Source organism: Urocampus carinirostris, chromosome 7, assembly GCF_059441175.1.
Source record: "Urocampus carinirostris isolate Australia breed hairy pipefish chromosome 7, RoL_Ucar_1.0, whole genome shotgun sequence".
Classification (NCBI taxonomy): Eukaryota; Metazoa; Chordata; class Actinopteri; order Syngnathiformes; family Syngnathidae; genus Urocampus; species Urocampus carinirostris.
The window spans coordinates 4,397,478-4,422,722 of NC_142355.1; the positions used below are offsets into that span (position 1 = coordinate 4,397,478).

The 25,245-nt window shown below is 40.3% G+C and overlaps 1 protein-coding gene and 1 non-coding gene across 2 annotated transcripts in view; both read left to right on the top strand.

Annotated features, from left to right (window-relative positions):
• Positions 1-24,740, top strand: part of LOC148362143 (S-adenosylhomocysteine hydrolase-like protein 1) — a 33,558-nt gene extending 8,818 nt beyond the window's left edge. The window contains exons 5-17 of the mRNA XM_088339567.1: positions 1,055-1,157; positions 2,643-2,737; positions 6,999-7,105; positions 8,063-8,179; positions 8,250-8,313; positions 10,862-10,950; positions 11,029-11,099; positions 13,346-13,440; positions 14,815-14,913; positions 17,013-17,081; positions 21,286-21,364; positions 21,442-21,562; positions 21,635-24,740. Coding sequence (XP_088195693.1) covers positions 1,055-1,157; positions 2,643-2,737; positions 6,999-7,105; positions 8,063-8,179; positions 8,250-8,313; positions 10,862-10,950; positions 11,029-11,099; positions 13,346-13,440; positions 14,815-14,913; positions 17,013-17,081; positions 21,286-21,364; positions 21,442-21,562; positions 21,635-21,641 — 1,116 coding nt within the window. The 3' untranslated portion in view covers positions 21,642-24,740. The remainder of the gene's footprint in view (positions 1-1,054; positions 1,158-2,642; positions 2,738-6,998; positions 7,106-8,062; positions 8,180-8,249; positions 8,314-10,861; positions 10,951-11,028; positions 11,100-13,345; positions 13,441-14,814; positions 14,914-17,012; positions 17,082-21,285; positions 21,365-21,441; positions 21,563-21,634) is intronic.
• Positions 3,734-3,816, top strand: trnal-cag (transfer RNA leucine (anticodon CAG)). Its single transcript has one exon. It is a non-coding gene; the product is annotated as a tRNA-Leu (tRNA).
• Positions 24,741-25,245: the final 505 nt, after the last annotated feature.

Genomic DNA, 25,245 nt, shown 5'->3' on the forward strand with positions numbered 1-25,245 from the left:
AAAAAGAATACAATATACAAATACCCAATGTGACGTGCTAATACCCACTGTAGCGTGTTATATAGAGTATCTAGATAGTGCTACACAGAATACATATTGCAATAAAATTCGGTAGTATGCAATGTAGGGGGTGTGGTTTAATGTGGGCCTTTACTCCGCCGGGTGGAGTTAAAGAGCCTCATGGCATGAGGAAGAAAAGATCTCTTTAGTCTGTCCGTGGTACAAGACAGTGACAGCAGTCTGTCGCTGAAGCTGCTTTTCTGTCTGGATATAATGCTATGTAGTGGATGTGATGAATTGTCCATGATTGACCGCAGCTTTTTCAGTGCGAAGGATTTTATACATTTGACTATAAGGAATTTTATACGATCAGATACAAATTACATTTAAATGCATAAGATATTCACTGGCTGAGCTGTGGGGCGAGGTTAATGCAACCTTGTGAAGAATGATGTTTCCAGAAACAACGGGAACTGGGACATGGGCTGATAAGATAATCAGCACATCCGACGACGCAGGGGGGCCCTGATGACGGGGGACGGCAGGCGATGTTTGGAGAACAAAGCCCTGATGACGTGGAAACGCTCGGGGATGTTTTGACCATTTCAGACATCGAGGCGAGGGGGCGTTCCCGGCCCGCCCATGGGAGGAGCCGGCACACCAGCTGGCGGAGAGACGTGGGTCGAGAGAAGAACTTGACAAGATCGAGGGAGAACGAAAAAGATGCTCGACGAAGACTCGAGCGACACTGATTCGGCTAATTCGATGGAGTTCACTTAGTTAATTTATTTAAGAAATTAAATCTGCCCCCGTGTGGAAATGACGGTCTCTTGTCCGTCTTTTCACAAAAAGAAACGAGCACGCATTGTTGGGACAGAATGTATGTTGTGTTTGGTTAATGGAGTCAGATTACTAATTCGAACAATTTGGTAAACGATACATTTTGATATTTAATTCCCAACATTATGTATGCGAGCATTTCGGGAGCAATTGTGAGATCCAATCCTGAAATATGGCCCAGATCTAACCCCAGACACACATGTGTGTTTTCAAGGTTCTTATAGAGACCCTGGCAGTGTTGGGGGCACAGTGCCGTTGGTCTGCTTGCAATATCTTCTCCACCCAAAACAACGTAGCTGCGGCCCTGGCCGAAGGAGGTAAACCGGGCATGCTGTGACCAGTGTTCCCTCTAAGCTGCGCGCGTGCGCAATTGCGCACTGCTCGCACATTCTGGAAATCTAGCCACAAAAATGAAGGCTCAAAATTACTAATTAAGAAGCGACTTAAGTCAAAGTTACAGTTCATGAAGGTAAAAATACACGGGTTCCCTGATGTTGTGTCCTAAATGCGGTATTTTGAAGTCGAGTCGAAGTAGAACGAAGTTGAGTAAAGTTAGTAGAGTTTGTCGAGAACAGGGTTCTTCGGCTCAGCTCACTTAAAGGAACCGGCTCTTTCGGGTCTTAAACGGCTCTTCGGGTTGTTTTTGCTACTTTAATCCCAACATGACCAAATATTATGTAAAATTATGCACAAAATGACTTAAAGGAAGGGGGGAATAGAACAAAAAAGAAAAAAAATACCAAAATGAAAAAATAGTGAAAAGCTGAGAAAAAGAGAAACAAAAGGAAGAGAAAAAAGAAGGAACAATTTAGAAAAAAAGCCAGAAGAAAAGAAAAGTAAATAGAGAACAAAAAGAAAAGAGTAACAGCTCCAAAAAAATAAACACAATGAGATTTTTTTTTAAAAGAATTAAAAAAAAAGTAGAAAAAAAACACGGAAAAAATAAGCAAAAGTTTGTGTTGCATTCAAATCATTTCCAATTATATCAAGTGAATCTTGTTGCTAACATTGTACTTCCACTAAAAAATGTGATTAAGTACAGTTCTGTATCTTACAACCGACTAAAAAATGTCAGGTTTTCAATGTAAATCTCTTGAATTTCTGTCTCAAGGTAATTAGCTTGTTTTTATATTACTAAATATAAAAACAATGTTTCTCATACACAAACACACATGAAGTAACGTTTCAATAATCAGTCTAATTGCATCTCGTTTATTCTGAAATGCTCATGTGAACTTTCTCCCTGAAGTATGGTAAATTACGCCCACGTTGTGGGCGGCGTCTCTTTCCCTTGTAACAACATCACATTAAGGACGTGAGGAAATCTGCTCTTGGTATGATTCGATTTTAACTATAGATATATATGTATTTTATTTGGGTAAATATGGCCACGAAATAGTCTTAATAATGATTGACTTTAGCAATAAGCCCCCCAAAATGTTAATATTATGCGAGAAAATATATCAGGAAATAAAAAAAATGGATATCTTGTGAAAGAATTGTAAGGCCGTACAACCTTTGCAATAATACATGAGTCAAATCATTCAAAAGGGAAAAATAATTTTGTATTCCTGGAAACTCAGCAAAATGTAACTTGATATCAAGTTTTGGACATGTTTGATAATTAATTATCTTGCCACACTTGGGATTATGGTTGCTCACTGTTGTTTCAAGCGTTGCTACCCGACTTTGTGTGAACGCTCAGACCCGTAAGGAAAATTAGAGGGAACATCGGCCGTGACTTTTCTTTTTGTTTCCAAACCTTTTGCCTTATGCTGATATTTACCATATTGGTCACTCAGGTACCTCTGTGTTTGCATGGAGAGGGGAGTCAGAGGACGACTTCTGGTGGTGCATCGACCGCTGTGTTGCTGCTGATATTTGGGAACCCAATGTGGTACAGTACAAAAATTGTCATGAACTTCCTAGAATTGTTGAAAAGGAGGGACCCAACCTCAGACAAGAAATCCCAACCTGTTCCAAATAGTCATACCTAAGACTTATAACATTGGTAAAATGGCGGCGCCCTCTGTTGGCTGCGGCTGCATCGGCTCGCTACAACGGGTCAGGTGTATCGACATTTCGTTCTTACAAAGAATGACAATACAAAGGAAATTATTATTATTATTATAATTATATATTTAATATTTAGTCTTAAGAGTGTATATCTAGGTCTACTATTGTTTTTTTTTTCATTTTGGGGATCTAATAATGCTTTTTTTTATATTCGCTATAGTGAACTTAGAAAAATCGGAATCAGGATGAAATATTCATTAAAAAAGATGTCCTAAATAGGTAGTATTTTTTAGAATGATTGTTATTATTATTAATAGCAGCAGTAGTAGCGGAATTATTATTTTTATCATTATTATTATTAGTAGTATTATTATTATGATTATTATTATTATTATTAGTAGTAGTAGTAGTAGTAGAAGTATTAATTTATCTATCATATATATCATTATCATTGTTAGTATTATTAATAATATTGAGCATTTCTTTACTTTTAAATGAAAAATTGCCTTTAGCCTACCACATTTTAGCATTCTTACTGTACCCTATTTGAACCCCATTACCGGTATATTCAAATGTAACTAGTTAAACTTCGATTGACTTATTTCTACCTTTATATATTTAAAATTTAGTCATTATTACTCAAATTTACGTTTTAAAATTGTGTTCGCATTTTTCTCTATTCGAAAATCTTAGATTAAGAATAAACATAGTAAACAATTATTTTTCTTTTAGTCGTGGTCTAAAATACTAAAAGACTTGTTTTTTGCATCCAAAATGTAATATGGTATGATATGAATGAATAATCACACAATAATTACACAGAACGTTACGTGTCGTACAGGAAAATATATATTATGTCATCTGTGAGTAACCGCAAGTCAGGATGGCCGAGCGGTCTAAGGCGCTGCGTTCAGGTCGCAGTCTCCCCTGGAGGCGTGGGTTCGAATCCCACTTCTGACATTAACTTTTGGTGCCTAACATGACGCACTCATTTAAGTGCAGCCTCAAGTAAATTTTTACGCAACATCGAAGGCATCTTAAACTAAAGGAGGTAAATATACATTTTGTTTCCCTCAGCCCTCAGTGTCTAGAAAATAGATTAAACAAAAAACCATTATGCAAGGACACACTACATCAGGAGTCAGGAACCTGTTTGACCCAAAGAGCCATAAAAGCAAAAAATATTTTAGAAGTTGAGAGAGCCATATCATATATTTTCAGACAAAACTGAAAAAAAAAACTGCCAAACACGCTCTCTAGACAAAAGCTAATTCTTCAGCCCATTTTATTTCACTGTGTGTCATTTGATGATTTCATCAAATGTATGAAATGATAATAAAGCCAAATCCTGTGTCCCAGATCAATGTAAATATGCCATTTACAATATGTCTTCCACCTTAAGTTAAGAGTGTTGAGGCAATTTTTTTCCATGAAATTTGTCCTTAATAACGGTTTCAAAACAAGGTGCATGCAAAGTTCTTTTGTAAAAATGTCACAAATGACTGCAAACGATAAGCATATCGTCATATTCACTTTGGGTGTAGACTGCACTGAGCGAGAGAGAGAGAAGGAAGTGCCTTGACTATCAATATTATTATTAGATTATTATTATATTAATATATTGAATAATATAATAATACAATATAATATAATATCATATTATTAATAATTATAATTATATTATTATTATTATTATAACATTAATAATAATAATAATAATAATAATTTCCTTGTATTGTCATTCTGTGTAACAATGTACACAGAACGAAATGTCGATTGCACCTGACCCGTTGTAGCGAGCCGATGCAGCCGCAGCCAACAGAGGGCGCCGCCGACCACTTTTTAAGTCTTAGGAATGACTCGGCCGGAGCGCGAACCACCGACCTCCCAGTCTCAAAGCGGGCGCCTTACCATCTAGGCTACTGAGCTGGTATAATAATATATATTAATTTATCATTATTATTATTAATATTATTATAATATAATATAAGAATATAGATTATAATAATATAATATATTGAAGTCGCTGTGTTCAGGGATCCGCCCACTTGTACTGCTCACCCAATCAAAGTCTTTCGCCAGCGTTTTGATTTATCAGTTTAAATGGTTTCTTATCAAACGTCTGCATCAAGTTGTTTCGGCTTTATATGGACCAAAATCGGGACGAAATCACTTGACTTTGGAACGCCACAGAGAGATGTGCAATAGTTACATTTTATTTCGGAGCCATATATACTCATGAAAATAGCCATATATGGCTCCCGAGCCATAGGTTCCCTACCCCTGCGCTACACTAAGACAGACATGAAGACAGTAGGACACGTAAATAGAAATTGCACACATAAATCATGAAGTGCATAGTGATACCTTGTAAACAAAAAGTTCTGTGTTGTAAAGCAAATGCATTTTCACACCCTGTTTGAGGTGAGAATATCTGCTTTTGTTCCTTTTTGGTTTCTATATGGTCTTTATTCCTTGCTGTAGTTTTATTTTTTCTTGCGATGTTGGCTGGTTTGGAAAGAAACTGGTGTACACCTACAGTCCGTGGCCAGGAGAGGGCGCTGAACCCTGCTTTCCTGGCCCAATCGTTCATGTGCTGGTCTCTAAAATCTGCAATAATTTACTGCATCGGGTTCATGTTTTTACCTGGACAACTAAAGTAAATGTTTGACTCAATGCACATGATTGTGCAATGAGTAAGGCTAGCTTATTTTGGTCCTAAAGTGTTAGATAGATAGATAGATAGATAGATAGATAGATAGATAGATAGATAGATAGATAGATAGATAGATAGATAGATAGATAGATAGATAGATAGATAGATAGATGGATAGTCAAGTTACATAATAAATGTGACTTGACTTGACTATGGGGACGGCATCAATCATAAGCTAAAAAGTGTGTCTTAAATGTAGATTTAAGCAATTACGCTCAGGTTGTGGATCTAATCTCAGAGAGCAGAGTTTTCCACAGTGCCGGGGCCCGGATGGAAAACACTCTCGAACCTGAAAATTTCTTCTTGGCTCTTGCAGTCACAAGTAGACCCGCATTTTCCGAGCGAAGGCTCCGTGCAAATCAGAAAGATAAGAGGGGGGCAAGTTCTTGCAAGCGGACAGGGAGCCTGAGCAAGTTAGGTAAACTGAGAGTGTTATGATCAAACTTCGTTGTTCCAGTCAAAATTTTGCACAGTTCTGTCACGAACTCCAACTTCCTCCCATTTACCCTTCATTTTTCTGTTTTCAATACATATGGCCTTTAGTTGTTTGTCTACACACCCACATGTTTTCCTTGGCCTACCAGTACACTTAACTTTAACAACCTTCCCAAGCTGTTTGCACTTGGTCCAAATCTTCAATACAGCTGACTGTAAACAGCCCACATCTTTGGCAACCATACAAGTAGAGTCATCTTCCTCAAGAAGTTTGACGATCCTGTCTTTGATCTCAAGATACATCTCTGTTATTGGAGCCATGATTTTTGCCAATCCACTTAGTCCAGGAGCCCTACAAGGTGTGATAACTGCACTGTTTTAAACTGCTGACTAACAAACAAACTTAATTTAAGCCAGGTGCCCAATTGAGGAAAGAAAATTGACCGGGTGTGTCCTTGTTTTCTACTCTAAATGCACGGATTCCATTTTTTTTCCTTCAGAATCCAGTGATTCCATATTTATTTCCTTGCAATTACCATAAATTCCGGACTATAGAGCGCACCTGATTATAAGCCGCACCCACCACATTTTGAGAGGAGAGCCGATTTTGTACATACACAAGCCGCACCTGTATATAAGCCGCATGCGCCCACATTTAAACATGTAAAACACAAACACAAAATTAACCCAAACCCGACTTAAGGGCCCGGTCACACAGCCGTTTGCGGCTGAATCACGGCCAGAAATTTCTGCCTGTGAGGCGGACGCTATTGGACGCTTTGAGATCGCCATACAGACGAGATACAGCGGTGCTTAACTTTACGATTGTTTCATGTTTGTCATCTAAGTTTTATCTACAAAATAAAATGTCTGAGTGAGAGCTTGCCCAAGACTCGTGATTCCATCCTTTTTGCTAGGGGTTGTACAAAAAAAAAAGCAAAGGTTTTACCACATTAGCAATAGCTTTCTTAGCTTTCTCTTTTGTGGCCAGATTTTAGACGATGGCGGCGACCTAACCCACTGGATCTACAAGAAATACCCAGACTTGTTCAAGAACATACGAGGCATAGTGGAAGAAAGCGTCACAGGAGTTTATCGGTCAGTTGAAGACAGATTCAGCAAGTCATTGCAATCCTAGAATTGAACTACCGTATTTTCCGCACTATAAGGCGCACCCGGTTATAGTGCGCACCCCCAAAAAATAGTTTTTGGTCCTATATCTTCCATAGATAAGGCGCACCGGATTATAATGCTTCGTTCCAAATATCATTCGGAAGGTTAAAGTCTTGGGATTCAAGAAATGCCAAGCATTCCTTAGTTTCTATTTTCTTTTTCGCTCGCAACTTTACTGTGCATATGACAAAAACACTTGGAATTGAGTTTAATTAAAAAAAAGTCCCATCAAAGAAACATCGACATCACTCTGAAACAAGATACTGGGAAAATATATAGCCGGAGTAGCTCACTGAAGTCGTTGCGTTCAATAATAATGTGCAACCATGGTCCTCTTATATCCGTGAGTGTAGTAAATCCAGGAGATTAAAATATTTACAAATACAGAATGGTAAAACATGTTTTCTTTATGCCGTAGACAACCAGACTTGCTATTCACATTCATCTTTTTCGGCCAATTGCAGGCTTTGTTTTGCCCCTTAGCCTATACGAGCCTGTAAATGATAAAAAGGATCCGCCTCCTCTACCTCCGAATAACTTTAGCCAATAGTGATCGATTCAAATGGTGATTGACACAATGGTTAGCCAATGAAACGCCGGTATATAAACCCCAGCATAGACCGCGGACTACTCGCGTTCGGGGGAAAATCTAGTCGGCGGCTGCTTGGATTAGTTGCAAGACTTTGCGACTTAATATTGATCCATAAATAAGGCGCACTGTATTATAAGGCGCATGGTCAGCTTTTGAAAAAAATAAGGGCTTTTAGGTGCGCCTTATAGTGCGGAAAATACGGTATATACATAAGTTCTCATAATCGAGGACGCCTTTAGTCCAAAAGAGAATCTTTATTTAGTTTGTCGTTTGGCTTCATTTGACTTCAGCCTGTACCAGCTGTCTAAGGCTGGGAAGTTGTGTGTTCCTGCCATGAATGTCAACGACTCAGTGACCAAGCAGAAATTTGACAACCTCTACTGCTGCAAGGAGTCCATATTGCATGGGTGAGCGCTCATATTACGAAAAATGAGTTTTCCCATTTTCATCAACCAGTGACTGGTTTTGCACCTTCAGGTTAAAGCGGACAACGGACATCATGTTTGGTGGCAAGCAGGTGCTTGTGTGCGGATATGGGGAGGTCAGTAAACCAGATCGTTGGTCAGTGTTTGTTTACAAGTCATTTAGGCACATTTTCGTGTTCTTCTCTGCCGTTTCGCCGATGTAGCATCTTTAGCTTCACACACTTCCCCGAGCGACAACCTCGCTTCTGTTTTCGGTTCCTACGCCGTCTCCGTCGCTTCGTAAGTGGGGTGGCCGACCACGGAGATCCCGGATCTCTATGTATCTCGTTCGGGTGTCAGGTACCAGGAATGGAGACGGGAACCCAATTGCGTTAATTTCTTAGTTTAGAATAGAATAGAATAGAATATGCCTTTATTTTCATTGTTACAACATGGGATGTTGGGGGACAAACAGAGTTGGTGGATACAACCGGAATGTTTGATGTTTGATCTTACATTACAATTACAATTACATTACAGTTTAATTTGAAAAGAGATGTAAGTTGGCACCCACGATCCAGTGATCGCTGATTGTGGGGAGCAGGTCGCTCGTGACGCGGAAGTGGCACTTCTCTTAGCGGGAGCTGAAGGTTTGCAGCGATCGGACCGACGGCAGTCCCGTGACAGGTCGGCAGAATCAATACGTCTTAGCGGGCAGGTCGATGGCCAGGGCAGGAGAGTAGCTCGTAAACGCGGGGCAGAAACAGGTCGGAACCGAAGGCAGGAATCAAAACAGAGAGTAGTCTTTGGTACTTGCTAATCTGGCGAAACACACAGGAACACAGGAGTACGATTGGACGTCCTTGTCTGGACGCTGACCGCTTAAGAAGTGAACATCAGCAAATCAGAGAAACAATTGCCACAGGTGTCTTCACTTCGGCAATCATGATATCGGGATATCAAATGTGGTATAAAAAGTGCCCGAAAAGTCGAAATTTAGACGCACACCCAATTGAATAAGTTCCTCCCGACTATAAGTGTTATTGGTCATGCATGTGTCCAGAAAAGAAAGCAAAAGACAAGAGAACAGTAATAAATAGAAGATTAGCTGGAGAGCTATTAGCCGCAGCATCCATGCGCGCCGCCAAGTTGTTTTGCCAACTTCTTGTGGAAATATGAACAAAATTAACACAAAAGAAGGACATTTTAGCTAGCAATGTAGGCAGATGCTAAGAACACCACCAAATCAGGGAGGCGCACAAACAAATGGGATGCCACCACCTTGGATTTAATATGATCAGCGATTGAAGTGAATCCAGTAATCTCTCGCTGTATCATGGTTTACATTTGGAGGTTTTCATACTTCATTGATTTTCACTGTGCATTGTTTTCTGCAGCAGACAACACAAAGCAAATGCTATCATGGCGGCATGTTGCCAAGGGCTGTTTGTGGGCCTGACTGTCTGTGTGCATGACCGTGGTAAGCTGGTGTATGCTGTCAAACATCCGGGTGGGCCCACAAGTCATTGTGTCAACTACCAAAAACAAACTGTAAAGCATGGCGAGAGCTAGCTTTTTATCTGCTCGTTACATCAAAAATAAATTCATCAATTAAATCGGACTCTGAGTAAGTCAGAAGAGTGCAAAGAAATGCTTATTAATGTTATATAATACTGATATCCAAAAAATATTTAAATGTTTTACTTTGTGGTTTTAGAATACAACCATGAAAGTTATAATATTATTATTAAAGCTTTGAAAACTCTCTCGGTGTATCGTCTTTCTTTGTAAATATGTGTAACCATGTATAATATGTATTTGCAACTGTATATTTTTGTAATGTATTTATTTTAGAAACTTATTCTGATATTTTGTACGAGCAAATGAGAAAGAAGGGGCGGGGCAAACGCAGGCGGACGGGAAGTGGAGTAAAGGTGAGACGTGTTTGTGGACGCGGCCGACAATAGTGGATATATATTTTTCCAACTCTTACCTTTGGAAGTGTACACTTTTTTCCTTGGATTACTTTTAACGGGCACCCGAACTCTGCAAGTCTGCATTGAATCTTGAGTACCGGTATCATTTTCCGCTCATTTTGCCGGCTGTGTACTTTGGATTGCATCGGGTATGGGTTAATTTCGTGTTTGTATTGCGTTTTTTCAATGTGGGCGCATGCGGCTAATGTACAGGTGCGGCTTGTGTATGTACAAAATCGGTTTTCCTCCCGAAATGTGGTGGGTGCGGCTTATAATCAGGTGCGCTCTCTAGTTCGTAATTTACGGTATATTTGATTTGCGGGGCAGCACGGCGGCGCAGTGGTTAGCGCGTGTGCGGCACAGTTCTAAGGTCTTGGGAACCTCCTGTGTGGGTTCAAATCCAGCTACCGGACTTCCTGTGCAGAGTTTGTATGTTCTCCCCGTACTTGCGAGTGTTTCCTCCAGGCACTCTGGTTTCCTCCCACATTCCAAAGACATGCATTTCAGGTGGATTGGCCGGTCCAAATTGTCCCTAGGTGTGAATGAGTGAGCGAGTTGTCTGTCCCTGCGATTGGCTGGCAACCAGTTCAGGGTGTCCCCTGCCCACTGCCCGATGATTGCTGGGATGGGCTCCAGCACCCCCGCGACCCTACTGAGGATAAGCGGTGCAGCTAATGAGATGAGATGAGCTATTTGATTTGCGTCCTAGGTTGGCAAAGGTTGCTGCGCCGCCTTGAAAGCATTATGTGCTGTTGTGTATGTAGCAGAAGTGGACCCCATTTGTGCTTTTCAGGCCTGGTAAGCAAAATTATAAACACGTGCACATTTCCAAATATTTTCAACAAAATAATAAACAATTTCTCCATGTTTCCATAGCATGGACGGCTTCAGAGTGACCCGGCTGAGTGAGGTGGTCCGACAAGTTGACATTGTCATAACTTGCACAGGTAAACGCGTGCATGAATGACCCATAGATGCTGAATTGTTGTGGGTTACAGCTCAATGTGGCCAAACTTATCTAACTATAAATAAACTTGTATGAAACTTACCTTTTGGGATAAAAATGTATCGGATAAACGTCTCAAAATGTCAATTTTAAAGATTTTTTGACATGGATGCTTCATAGTTGCACAGAATCATACAAACAGGCTACTGCACCTGCTATTTTATGTAACCGCGGTAAGCCTAAAAAATATTGGAATCGTATTTTGTCCATGTATATGTAACGGGTGTAATAATAACTTTTGTTTTATTGAAATTCCTGCTGAAATATGTTGTATAGTTTCTGTATAAGTGTCCTGCAATGATGAGTCCAACAGTGCCACCTGCTGGTATGGGGTAAAGTTTGGTTTTGGCTTTTGACATGTGACCGGAAGGCGGGGTTTTTGGCAGTCTACAACGAGCTGCCAACGGTAAGACACGATCAAAAAGTTAATTTTAAACATTAAAACCACAGCTGACAAATCTCTCAACATGCACAGTAATGTGATTGATGTTGTCAAGCTGTTTGGATTTATTTTCGTTTTGTTTCTGTCGCCTTTTATGTTAGTTTTGCCGGACGTTGCATGTTGTGCTAAAAGGCTAATTCCCCTTATAGAGATCAAACAGATCAATGCCAGCAGAGAAGCTTACCATGTGTTGTGACTCATTAATTTGCAGCAACTATATATATATATAAAACTATATATATATACCTATATGCAGGATATATTATACATATTTGTCACGGACCAGGACAGGAAACAGGTATGGAGAACCCAATCGCGTAACGTACTCACAGTTTATTAGGGAGAGGAGGAATGCGCGCACACTCGATCCGGGGATCGATGGTCGCGGAAGTGGATTGAAATCCGAACAAAAGAGTTGTCAAAATCTAACAGATCATGCCAAAAATAAAACAGGATCAAACACAGGCAAATTCACAGAACTAGGCATTTCACACAGAGTTTAACCGGAGTCTTGCAGACGCTCTGACAATTAACGGCTCAAAGGACCGCGTTCAAGTACTCCCAGTGAGTAATCCGTCAACACGTTTCAGCCGGTGTCCATGAGCGGGGCCAATTGGGCGCCGTGGCAACCGTGACAGAACCTGGCGCCACACGGCTGAGACTAATTGGGCGCCATGGCAACTGTGACAATAATTCAAATTTGGCTCATATTTTATATTTCAGCATTTAACCAGTCACATTTTAGTTATCTTTTGTTGCTAGGCTCAGATATCTACCAGGACGCCTTCCAAAAAAACTCTGAAGGCCCTAAGCAATAACATCTGCTTTCGGTAAAGCTTTTGGTTTAGCCAATCGGATTTCGAGTTGCAACATCAAGGCCTTCTCCAGGCATAAGCAAACATATGCTTGGGGGCATCAAAGTTTAAAATCTCTCATTTTACTAAATCATTTTTTAACTCTTAAGTTATCTTTGGAAATTTTGATACCAAGCAACTTTAATGTCAAGCATCTCATAATCTCTGAAAAATGCACAACAAAATGTTAATTACAAATCTTAACTTTTCAGTGCAACAACAAATAAACAAAAAAACACATGAATGTAAAACACATCCTCCCTGAAAAACAGGTTTTATCTTCTTTTGCAAATATTTTGTGTAAGAACCTTTAGACCAAGCCACACAATACAATATAGACAGACAGACAGACAGACAGACAGATACATAGACAGGGTTGGGTAGGGTTACTTTAACTGAATTACTTTCAATTACTTTTGAATTACTCCGATAGCAAATATGCTAATAAAAGACAAAAGAAACTAAATATGAATAAAATGATGACTCACAACACATGGTAAGCTTTCTCTCCTGGCTTTGATCTCTTTAACATAAAATGCGACAGAAACAAAATGAAAATAAATCCAAACAGCTTGCCAACATCATTTTTGCCCTTCCATGTATTCCGTTACTCCCCAAGCCTGCACAAAATTTAGCAATTTTATTCATATTTAGTTTCTTTTGTCTTGTATTAGCATATTTGGTATTGGAGTAATCCAAAAGTCATTGAAAGTAATCCAGGTAAAGTAACCCTACCCAACCCTGTAGATAGCTTAAGAAGCTTCAAACTGAATGGTGATATTTCTTCATACAGACTTAAGACACCACAAATTAATGTCAAAATAGGCCAATACAATTTTTGTCTTATTTCAGAGTTTTTTTGTCGAAGATGTCGATAATTTTCCCCTGTAGGTAACAATAACGTGGTAACCAGGGAGCATCTGGACGAAATGAAGAACGGCTGCATTGTCTGCAATATGGGACACTCCAACACAGAGATTGATGTGGTATGAACATTTGATTGCAACAGTGGACAAAAATATTTTCCTGCTTCGTGTGAAGCTCAAGACGTTTTTTGGTGACGTCCATACGGTGTTCTACAGGTTTCAATTTTGGGGCCCCTGGTGATTGAGAAACCAGTCTGATTGATATATCACAGGTCCATACCTGTCAACCTGTACGGTTTTGCCGTACAAAGTACGTTTCTTATGCATTTTAAGACGTGTATGACGTACGAGAAAATCTGTTCGGAAAAATTTGTCAATTATGGGTAACTATCACGAAACGGCAAATCAATCAAGTCAAACGAGTTCGCCGCGGTAGCCTCTATCTCTGTATCGTTTTTTTTTCGTTGCAAACAAAGCGAGCGGTTTGATGCTACTGTGTGCATGCGTCTGGGGATTTCCCATCATGCATCATTCCGTGGTAGTTGTGTAGTGAAAGGAAGTCCGTCTCTTTTTAGAGAACCGGCTTTTTCGGCTCAACTCATCAAAGAGAGCCGGCTCACAAACGGCTCACTTGCTTTGATGCATTATATTACGAATTATGATGTTGTATAAAGAAGTTAAGAAAAAAAAGTAGTATAAAAGGAGAAAAGGAAAAAAGACAGGTTTGTGGTTATCCCTTTAATCAGTATATTACCAACAATAATTTAAGAAAATGATATCAAAATTTGAAAAAGAAAATGAATTATTCTATATAATTATATTTGCATGTATTTTTTCCTTCTTGTCACGGGACCGGACCAGATCGGAGGCAGGAGGCAGGAAGGGTGAACTCATTCGCGTTAACGATCAGTTACTTTTATTAAGGAAATAAAAGTCGTCCAACACTCAGGGACAAAAACAAAAACAAGCTTACAGGCAAACAGGAACTCAGACTAGGAATACTCACAAGACAGGCTTTTACTCAGAACGGGCAAGTACAGGTTTCCTCAAGTCAAACAGAACAGAATAATGCAAAGTAATGCATTGAACCCGCAACCGGCAATCCACAAAACCCGCCCTTAAGAAGCACACACGCAAATTAGAAAATCTGCTACAGCCGGTGCCAAGGGGGCGGGGCCAGCAGGTCGCCACGGCAGCCATGCTGGACATGACACTTCTACAGTGAACGTCCAAGCTACTTTGAACTTTTTTTATAATAAACCTCATTCATGTCGAGCAACTCAGTATCTGACAACAAAATGTTAATTAACAATATATATAATATTAGGAAACACATGTACAATATACCATGTTAAACGACATAAATAAACACGTTTGAAAAAAAATATGGTGTAAGATTATTTTGTATTTTGAAAGGGAAAATACGACAGTTTGTAAGAGCATGGAGCCCTGGAGTAATTTGACATTGTAGGAAAAAATGATTGTCTTTTTTAGGCGAGTCTGCACACTGCAGAACTTCGTTGGGAGCATGTAAGGGCGCACGTGGACCACATCGTATGGCCAGACGGAAGGAGAATCGTCCTCCTAGCCAAGGTGATGGCACTCCTGGCAACATCTGAATCATAATATGCACTTTCTAACGCTTCAAAGCGAGATACAGTAATCCCTTCGGTTATCGCTTGTTCACTGCTTCAAGGATTTTGATTTGGATTGTCTTCATTGTCATTGATATAAATGTTACCGCGGTGTACCCGTCCCACCAGAGATCCACATTCACGCTGGACTGGATGATGAGGTTTTTATTACCGTTGCTGCAAATGAATGAGTCACAACACGTGGTAAGCCTCTCTGCTGGCTTTGATCTCTTTGATCTCGTTGGCAGCTCGTTGTAGACTGCCAAAAACATATTAAAGAGCTTTCTTTTCAGTTTACATAAAATACATATTAGAATATCAACTATACCAATACATGTTTACATCCATTTTAATAAGATACTTTTAACAAGAGATCGTGTAGTGTTTTTTTAACGTTTACAATGAATTCAACATATTTTTCTTTAGCCCGAATTTCAACCAACATCAACCTTTTTATGTATATGAGAAAATAGAAATAATAACAATAATGAGTATAAAAACGGGTACAATTTACCTGCAAATGAATGGGTCGCAACACAACACGTGGTAAGCTTCTCTGCTGGCTTTGATCTCTACAAGGGGAATTAGCACTTTAGCACAACATTCAACGTCCGGAAAAACTAACATAAAAGGCGACAGAAACAAAACGAAAATAAATCCAAACAGCTTGCCAACATCAATCACAATTCCTGTGCATTTTGAAAGATTTGTCAGCTGTGGTTTTAATGTCTTTTTGCGGAACACCAAAAGATCGTGTCGTACCGTTGGCAGCCTGTTTTAGACTGCCAAAAACCCGTTACATAAATGCATCATGGATTTGTGTCCTAAAGCAGACAGGAGACAGCAAATGCTATCACTGTCACAAGCCAGAAACGGAGACAGGACCCAGTAGCGTTCGTTTACTCAGTTTTATTGATAAAGAGGGAGAGCAGGGCTTTCTTCCACGATCCGACGATCGACAGACAAGGGTAGCGGGTGGCGGGAACGCGAAAGTGGCACTTCCGTGTTGAGCGAGGATAATGGTAGACTGAAGGGATACTGGTCACTAACCGGGACGGGAGAGCAAGGGCGGTATCGAGTTAAGAAAAGAGGTCGGCAACAGGTATTAGGCAGGAGAGAGGGCAAAACAGATCGGTGGTCGGGATGGCAGATGAGGGCAGAAACGGGGCAAAACAGGTCCAGAAACAGGTTGGCAACAGGTTATCAAGCAGGAAAAAACAGGGCAGGAAAATGTCGGACAAAATGAGCTTGCCTATCTGGGAGCATAGGGTCGCAACGATCTGACGGCTTCCTCTTGAAAGCCGGGGATTTAAAGAGAGTCTCTCGGCCAATCAGCTCTCAGGGCTGTTGGTGCCAATTGGGAAATCGGCAATCATGACAATCACGGGGGCAGGTTGTACGTGTGTGTTGGGTGGGCGTAACTGTAATATGCTAGTGTTTCCTGTCGGGCACACAAGTCAGTCTGCCCACCAAAACAAACTGCAAAGGTGACAGACTTTTAGCAGCTCGTTACATTGATAAAGAATTCATCAATTAAAGCCGACTCTAAGGCGAGCGCAAATAAATGGTGTTTACCAGTGGGTGCTCCGTGGATTATTATCAAGTTCGGGTCGGAATTTAGGCAGCATCAGGAGAGAAGGCAATAGCGGTGCTGCATGTGCCGCCTACTGTTACGGCTAGGTTAGGATATAACTAGCCTGTATCACACCAGACCCAAAACCCAGAAAACAGATGACCTGGAGCTACACCTCGTGGGAAACCACATCATTCGGGACGGTTGTACGTAATAATCGTGGAGACCTGGTTTAATCTGAAGATAGCAGATGGTATAAATCGCTTTCTTACACTGAAAAGAGAAGCCCACCAATTTCGTTATATTTGTGTTTAATGACATTAAAAATCATTCATTTACAGTAATTGCAATCCTGTGTTCTGTGTTTGTATTTGTAGATAGTGGTTATTTTTTAACATGTCTCGGCCAAAGCCTCAGTTAGCCTGCCTGATTTTGATGTTGCTTGTTCAAACTGACCAATGATCACGTTTGTATTTTCATTTCAGGGACGTTTGTTGAATTTGAGCTGCTCCGCTGTGGCCCCCATTGTCTTCTCCATTACTGCAACAACACAAGTATGTACCTGCCTTACAGTATTTCTCAGATTCAGATTTAGATTCAGATATACTTTATTGTCATTCTTGTACACGTGTATACAGAACGAAATGTCGATACATCTGACCCGCATAGTTTCCTTGAATGTACAGATATAAATAAAATGTTGTATTGAGTTGGAGTATTGAAGTACTAATAATATACTAAATAATTATGGCTATGTATAGTATTTTACAGTAGCGCAAATAGTGCAAGAGGAGCAGCTAGCCAGATGTGCAAAATAGGCAGTCAGGTAAACAAGTCACTATACAATAACAATAACACTGGAGTACGATAGTGCAGAGGAGAACAGATCTGCAAAGGAGTGGCTAGGTATAAGAGAACTGCCAGTAGTGCAAAAAAAACCCAAAAACCTATCATGCTAGTTTCTAATTTTTTGATCATTTGTAAACTTAAAGTGCCATCGATATGACACCAAGCTAAACCAGCAAAGAATCACTATGACCAAAGGGGACGTGTTATTGAAGTTTTCTAATAACAGAATATTCTGGGCACAAATGAGCTACATGATAATGGCTTGCAGGATTCACGAGTGCCCCGTCAAAATGTCTGACAATTACTTTTATACTAGTAAGGTAGTCCCGATGAGAGCAAAACTAATAGAGTGGAATTTTCCAATTCAAAGAGTTGGAAACGGTTCTAACAGGAAATTGATATAAAAAGCCAAAGCCTTGTCCGTCCACAAAATAAAACGCACCTGAAACATCATGAAGAAGTGTTACAACTGTGACCTAATAAATCAAATTCTTCATGACTGAATAAATACACTTATAAATGAGGTGGCACGGCGGCTGACTGGTTAGCACGTCCGCGGCACAGTTCTGAGGTCATGGGATCAAATCCAGCAACCAACTGTGCAGAGTTTGTATGTTCTCCCAGTGCTTGTATGGGTTTTCTCCCACATTCCAAAAACATGCATATCAGGTTAATTGGCCGTTTCAAATTGTCCCTAGGTGTGAATGAGCGAGTGAGTAGTCTGTCTCTGTGTGCCCTGCGATGATTGCTGGGTTGGGCTCCAGCACCCCAGCGTCCCTACTGAGGATAAGCTGTGCAGATAATGGATGGATGGATAAATGACTGAAATGCTAAAGAAGTTATGATGAAAAAAATAATACAATCAACCCACCGTGAAACGTGTAAATTCATGAAGTAGCGACGCCCCTTCATAAAAGCCCACAAGGGTCATACTTACCTCTATATTCTGCCTTATTGACTGAGAGTATAAACCTGTAACAAAATAACAACTAAAGATCCACACACATAAACAGAGAACACAGAATTGCAGTTGAATTAATGGTCTTTATTATCATTAAAGAAAAGTACAACAAAATTGGAAGGTTTCTCTCTTTTGCTCTCTCTCTCTCTCTTTTGCATAATGTCTCTCTCTCTATCCGTCTTTTGTTCTCCTTCTTATGATCTCTCTTTCTCTTTTGCTCTATCTCTCTCTCTCTCACTCTCTGTCTCTCTCTTTTTGGCACACTCCCCCCCTCTCTCTCTCTCTCTCTCTCTCTCTCTCTCTCTCTCTTGTGCTCTCTCTATTTTGCTCTCTCTCTCTCTCTCTCTCTTGTGCTCTCTCTATTTTGCTCTCTCTCTCTCTCTCTCTCTCTCTCTCTCTCTCTCTCTCTCTCTCCCCCTCTCTGTCTCTCTTTTTAGCTACTCCCTCTCTCTCTCATGTGCTCTCTCTATTTCTCTCTCTCTCTCTCTCTCTCTCTGTCTCTCTCTCTCTCTCTCTCTCTCTCTCTCTCTCTCTCTCTCTCTCTCTCTCTCTCTCTCTCTCTCTCTCTCTCTCTCTCTCTCTCTCTCTCTCTCTCTCTCTCTTTCTCTTAATCGGAATGGTCTTAATTGTCATATACAAAAGTATAATTCATTTGGAGGGCTTCTCCTTTCAGTTTAAAAAAAGTCTCAAGTTTAAACTTGAGTAATAAAGAGGGAGGAAGGCCTCGATGGATTTTTACTTGAGACATACGAGGCCGGCAGCACGGCGGCGCAGTGGTTAGCGCTTGTGCGGCACAGTTCATGTCATGGGAACCTGTCGTGGGTTCAAATCCAGCTCCAGACTTCCTGTGTGGAGTTCGCGTGTTCTCCCCGTGCTTGCGTGGGTTTCCTCCGGGCACTCCGGTTTCCTCCCACGTTCCAAAAACATGCATTTCAGGTGAATTGGTCGGTCCAAATTGTCCCTAGGTGTGAATGAGCGAATGAGTTGTCTGTCCCTGTGTGCCCTGCGATTGGCTAGCAACCAGTTCAGGGTGTCCCCTGCCCACTGCCCGGAGATGGCTGGGATGGGCTCCAGCCCCCCCGCGACCCTAATGAGGATAAGCGGTACGGCTGATGAGATGAGATGAGACATACGAGGCCCAAAATTCAAGTCAAGTCAAGTTATTCTTATCAGTATAGCCCTTAATCACAACAAGTCTCAAAGGGCTGCACAAGTAATTGAACAGAATATTATTACAGACTATTATTACACCATGCCCTGATCTGAGACCAACATCAGGGCAAGGAAAAACTCAAAAACCTCAACATGAGGAAAATGAAGAAACCTTGAGAAGGGACCGCATATGTGGTAATCCCCCTTTCAGGATGACCAGGCTGCAATGGATGTTGTAATTACAAATAATACACAGATATTGTCATAAAAAAATGGGTTTTTCATATGCTATAGAGTAGAAGGGAGTTTTAAGCTTAGATTTAAAATTTTCCACTGAGGTTTCAGTTCAAATCTCAGGGGGAAGAGCATTCCACAGCACCGGTGTCCGGATGGAGAATGCTCTCGAACCTGCGGAACTCTTCTTGGCTCTTGGGATCACCAGTAGACCGGCGCTTTCAGAACGAAGGCTCCGGACCGGAACATGGGGGAAATCAGATCTGAAAGATATAAGGGAGCAAGTCCATGTATGATTTTGTACAATACTAAGAAAACCTTGAAATCACATCTAAGGCTAACAGGGAGCCAATGCAGGTTAGCTAAAATCAGGGTAATGTGATCAAACTTTCTTGTCTTAGTTAAAAGCCTCGCTGCAGCATTTTGTACTAGCTGAAGACTCTTGATTTTGGACTCCGGGAGACCGGAGAGTAGTGCATTCCAGTAATCGAGACGGGAAGTAACAAACGCGTGAATTATAATCTCTGCATCCGACAGAGACAGTATGGGACGAATTACTGTCTTTTCTTCACGTGTGTTTGAAAGGACAGATCGTGGTCAAATATGACACCTAAATTTTTAACTGTTAAAAATGTTCACAGCAGTTTTTGAGAATAAGTCGCGGCATTTAGATGGACCAATAACTAAAATTTTGGTCTTTTCAGAGTTAGAACGCAAGAAATTGAGTGACATCCACTCTTTTATCTCAGTGAGGCAAGCCTCCAAATTTCCACAATTTAGTGCGGCAGATTCCTCCAACGGAAGATATAGTTGAGTGTCATCTGCATAGCAATGGAAACTGAGATTATATTTGCGGATAATATCACCTCATGGAAGCAGGTTAATGCTGTAAAGAAGGGGGCCAAGTACTGAACCCTGTGGAACGCCACAGGTAACACTAAAGAGCTCAGATGTCATTTTACCATATCTAACACAGTGCGTCCTATCTGAGAGGTAGGATCTGACCTCTACTTGATACCAATGACAATAGACAGGGTTGGGTAAGGTTACTTTAATTGGATTACTTTCAATTACTTTAGGATTACTCCAATACCAAATATGCTAATAAAAGACAAAAGAAACTAAAAATGAATAAAATTACTAAATTTTGTGCAGGCTTGGGGAGTAACGGAATATATGGAACGGCAAAAAAGCTGTTTGGATTTATTTTCATTTTGTTACTGTCGCATTTTATGTTAGTTTTGCCGGAGATCAAAGAGATCAAAGCCAGGAGAGAAAGCTTACCACGTGTTGTGAGTCATAATTGTATTCATATTTGGTTTCTTTTGTCTTTTATTAGCATATTTGGTATTGGAGTAATCCAAGAGTAATTGAAAGTAATCCAGTTAATGTAACCCTACCCAACCCTGACAATAGAGACTGTTCAATTCAAAACCAGCAAAGCAATGAACCAGCAATAAGTAATGTGCAAATTAGCAAGAGTTTACTGTATTGCAACGGCCCCAGAAATGTGTTTGAGGTGAAAATTTTTAAAATTTTGATACAATCCGGACTCTGTTCAGGCTCTGGCCCTCATCGAGATTTACAACGCTCCCAGAGGACGTTACAAACGCGATGTCTACCTCTTGCCTAAAAAGATGGGTGAGTGTTTTTTTCCCCCTACAATAATTTCGGCACAAAGTTGCTTCACTCTGAATGGTGAATGCTTTTTCTAATAGACGAATACGTGGCCAGTCTTCACCTCCCAGGGTTTGATGCTCATCTGACTGAGTTGACGGACGAGCAGGCCAAGTATTTGGGAATCAGCAAGAATGGACCTTTCAAACCTAATTGTTATAGGTCATACACTTGCATGCTACAAATATTGATATATTTTTTTTTGATAGCTCACAAAAACTTCTTTTGATGCAGGTATTGACCTTCCTGGACCACGAAGAGCTCCACTTAAGATCATGTTACCATCTGTAATATTTATGTGAAATTTGCTGTCAACCTGTACGGTTTTGCCGTACAAAGTACGTTTTTTATGCATTTTAAGACGAGTACGACGTACGAGAAAATCTGTAAATGATGGGTACCGTCCGGTACACACCGATTATCACGAAACGGCAAATCAATTAAGTCAAACGAGTTCGCCGCGGTAGCCTCTATCTCGTTACCGTTTTTTTTACCGTTGCAAACAGTGTTCCCTATAAGGTGCGCGCGTGCGCAATTGCGCACTGCTTGCCCATTCTCAGCGCACTTAAGTCAAAGTTACAGTGCATGGAGGTAAAAATACACGGGTTCCCCTGACGTTGTGTCCTAAATGTGGTATTTTGAAGTCAATGTCGAACGAAGTTGAAAAGTAAATTCATTAGAGTTTGTCGAGAACCGGCTTCTTCGGCTCGGCTCACTAAAATGAACCGGCTCTTTCGGGTCCCAAACGGCTCTTCAGATTGTTTTGGCTTCTTTCATCCCTACACGACCGAATATTGTGTAAAATTATGCACAAAATGACTTAAAGGAAAGGGGAATAGAACAAAAAAGAAAACAAAAAACGAAATGAAAAAGTAGTGAAAAGCTGAGAAAAAAGAAAGAAAGGGAAGAGAAAAAAGAAGGAAAAATTCAGAAAAAAAGCCAGAAGAAAAGAAGGAAACAAAGGAAAAAAAGTAAATAGAACAAAAAGAAAAAAGTAACAGCTAAGAAAAAATAAACACAATGAGAATTTTTTTAAAGGAATTTAAAAAAACAAGAAGAAAAGGTTTGTGTTGCATTCAAATAATTTCCAATGATAGCAAGCCAATCTTGTTGCCAACATTGTACTTCCGCTAAAAAATGTGATTAAGTACAGTTTTGTATCTTGCAATCGACTAAATAAGCCTCCAAAAATGTTAATATTATGCGACAAAATATATCAGGAAATAAAAAGAAAGGGATATCTCGTGAAAGAATTGTAAGAACAAGCGACGTTTGCAGGCCGTACAACCTTTGCAATAGTACATGAGTCAATTCATTCAAAAGAGAAAAATGATTTTGCATTGCCGGAAACTCAGCAAAATGTCAAGTTTTGGACATGTTTGATAATTAATTATCTTGCCACACTTGGGGTTGCTGTTGCTCACTGTTGTTTCAAGCGTTGCTCACCGACTTTGTTTGAACGCTCAGACCCCTGGAAAATTAGAGGGAACATTGGTTGCAAACAAAGCGAGCGGTTTGATGCTACTGTGCGCATGCGTCTGCCGCCTGGGGATTTCCCATCATGCATCATTCCGGAAAAAAAAATATGGTGTAAGATTATTTTGTAGTTTGCACGGGCATGGAGCCGTGGAGGTTGACAGGTATGTAAACGCTGGACTATTCACTATAAAGTTAACAATCATGTTATTATAAACAGGTCATTTGTTTGGTATTACTGCAACATGCAAAACAAATGTTTTTCTGTTTAGACATTTCTAGTGATTCAATGATTTTTCAATTAGTGAAATTTTTTATTTATTATTTTGAAGATCAAAAAACCTGACAAAAGTTGAAAGTTTGATAGAGAATAAAAATATGACATAAATGAAATAGAAAACTGGTCATCTTTTTCATGTTAATACCAGTTTGGTTTTCTTTGATAACTTGTATGAATGACAGCAAACAAAATGTCGTTGTCATGAATGTTTTGTATTATGTCATCATTTCTAAGACCAATTATGACACTTCTTCTGTGGTCACAAGTCAGAAACAGAGACAGGACCCAGTAGCGTTTGTTTACTCAGTTTTATTGATAAAGAGGGAGAGCAGGGCTTGCTTCCACGATCCGAGGATCGACGGGCACGGGTAGCAAGGGGGCGGGAACGCGGAAGTGGCACTTCCGTGTCGAGCGAGGATGGTCGAAGATTGGCAGGAGATTCAAGTCGTTAGCCGGGACGGGAGAGCAAGGGCGGTGTCAAGTTCGACACAAGGTCGGCAACAGGAGTCAGGCGGGAAACAGGGCAAAACAGATCGGTGGTCGTGATGGCAGATCAGGGCAGAAACGGGGCAAAACAGGTCCGGAAACAGGTCGGCAACAGGTAATCAGGCAGGAGATTGTCGGACCGAATGAGCTTACCTAGCTGGGAGCAAAGGTTCGCAACGATCTGACGGCGTCTTCTTGAAAGCCGGGGGTTTAAAAAGAGTCTCTTAGCCAATCAGCTCTCAGGGCTGTTGGCGCCAATTGGCAGTCACAGGTGCCTTGAATCGGCAATCATGACATCTGTTTGTCATACACCGTGAACATGATTTTGTTTCGAATTATGTTAAGCAAATACTGTACTGTATTAGTGGATCGAACAGTGTTTGCTGTTTTGGCCAGTGATTCAACATAACTATTTGTTATTAAAAGTCAGGTTTCTATCAAATGAAACTTTCAAATTGAAAAAGAGTGACACTCACTTCAATGATGACTTCAGTCCATTTTCACATCTTTTTGCACCTTTGTCGTTCACAGGCATCTACCGTCACTGTCATAAATGATATTACCTGTGAAAAGTGATGGGTCCCGGGGACTCGCATGCTCAAAAATCTATGGGTCCCGACAGAGATCTATGGGTCCCCAAAATTTAGTGTTATCGAGGTTGAAATTGTAAATCGGCGACAAATATATAATATAAATCTATATATTCATTCAGTTTTAATCATCACAGTTTATTGGTAATACAAATCAGTTATCACTTCAAGATTTTTCAGTTCACAACAATATTGTACATTATCCAAAACAATATTGCTGAAATAATTATATTAATGTCATGGTCGCCGTGGCGACCGGTCTGCCCCGCCCCCTGGGCACCAGCTGAAGCAGATCAGCTAATTGCGTGGCTGCTATTTAAGGTTGGGCTGTGGGTATTGCGGATGTGGGCTCATTACACCTTTTCCGTTCTGTTATGCCCTGTCCTGTTTAGTTTAAGTCGGAGGAAACCTGTACCTGACCATTCTGAGTGTAAGAATGTTTTTGTTCTGTTTTGTCCCGGAGTTTTTGGACAACTTTTATTTTGGTAAATAAAAGTTTTGATCGTCACGCAATTGAGTTGTCCCTTCCTGCCTCCGTTCTGGTCCGGTCTCCACCTCGTGACAATTAATCTATATTTTCATTCAGTTTTGATCATCACAGTTAATTGGTAATACAAAGCAGTTATCACTTCAGATTTTTCAATTCACAATATTGTACATTATACAAAATAATATTGCTAAAATATTGATCTATATATTCATGCAGTTTTAATCATCAGTTAATTGGTAATACAAAGCAGTTATCACTTCAGATTTTTCAATTCATATATTCTTCGTGGTTTGCTGTCCCGTCACAGTTGTAATGCCTTCTCAAGGTCCAATCCATTATCATCCTCCTCATAGCGTAACCAGAAATATAATTGAGTCAATTTAGGCAGAAAAGTCCTTTTCTTGCTAGGAGTATTCTTTTGAACCATTCGCTTCAATACACGTGTTTTCCTCACTTCGCGAGCTTCCCAAAAATGTCTCCGCTGTTTTTTCGTGCCGGAATTATTGCCGTTGTTATCACTTTC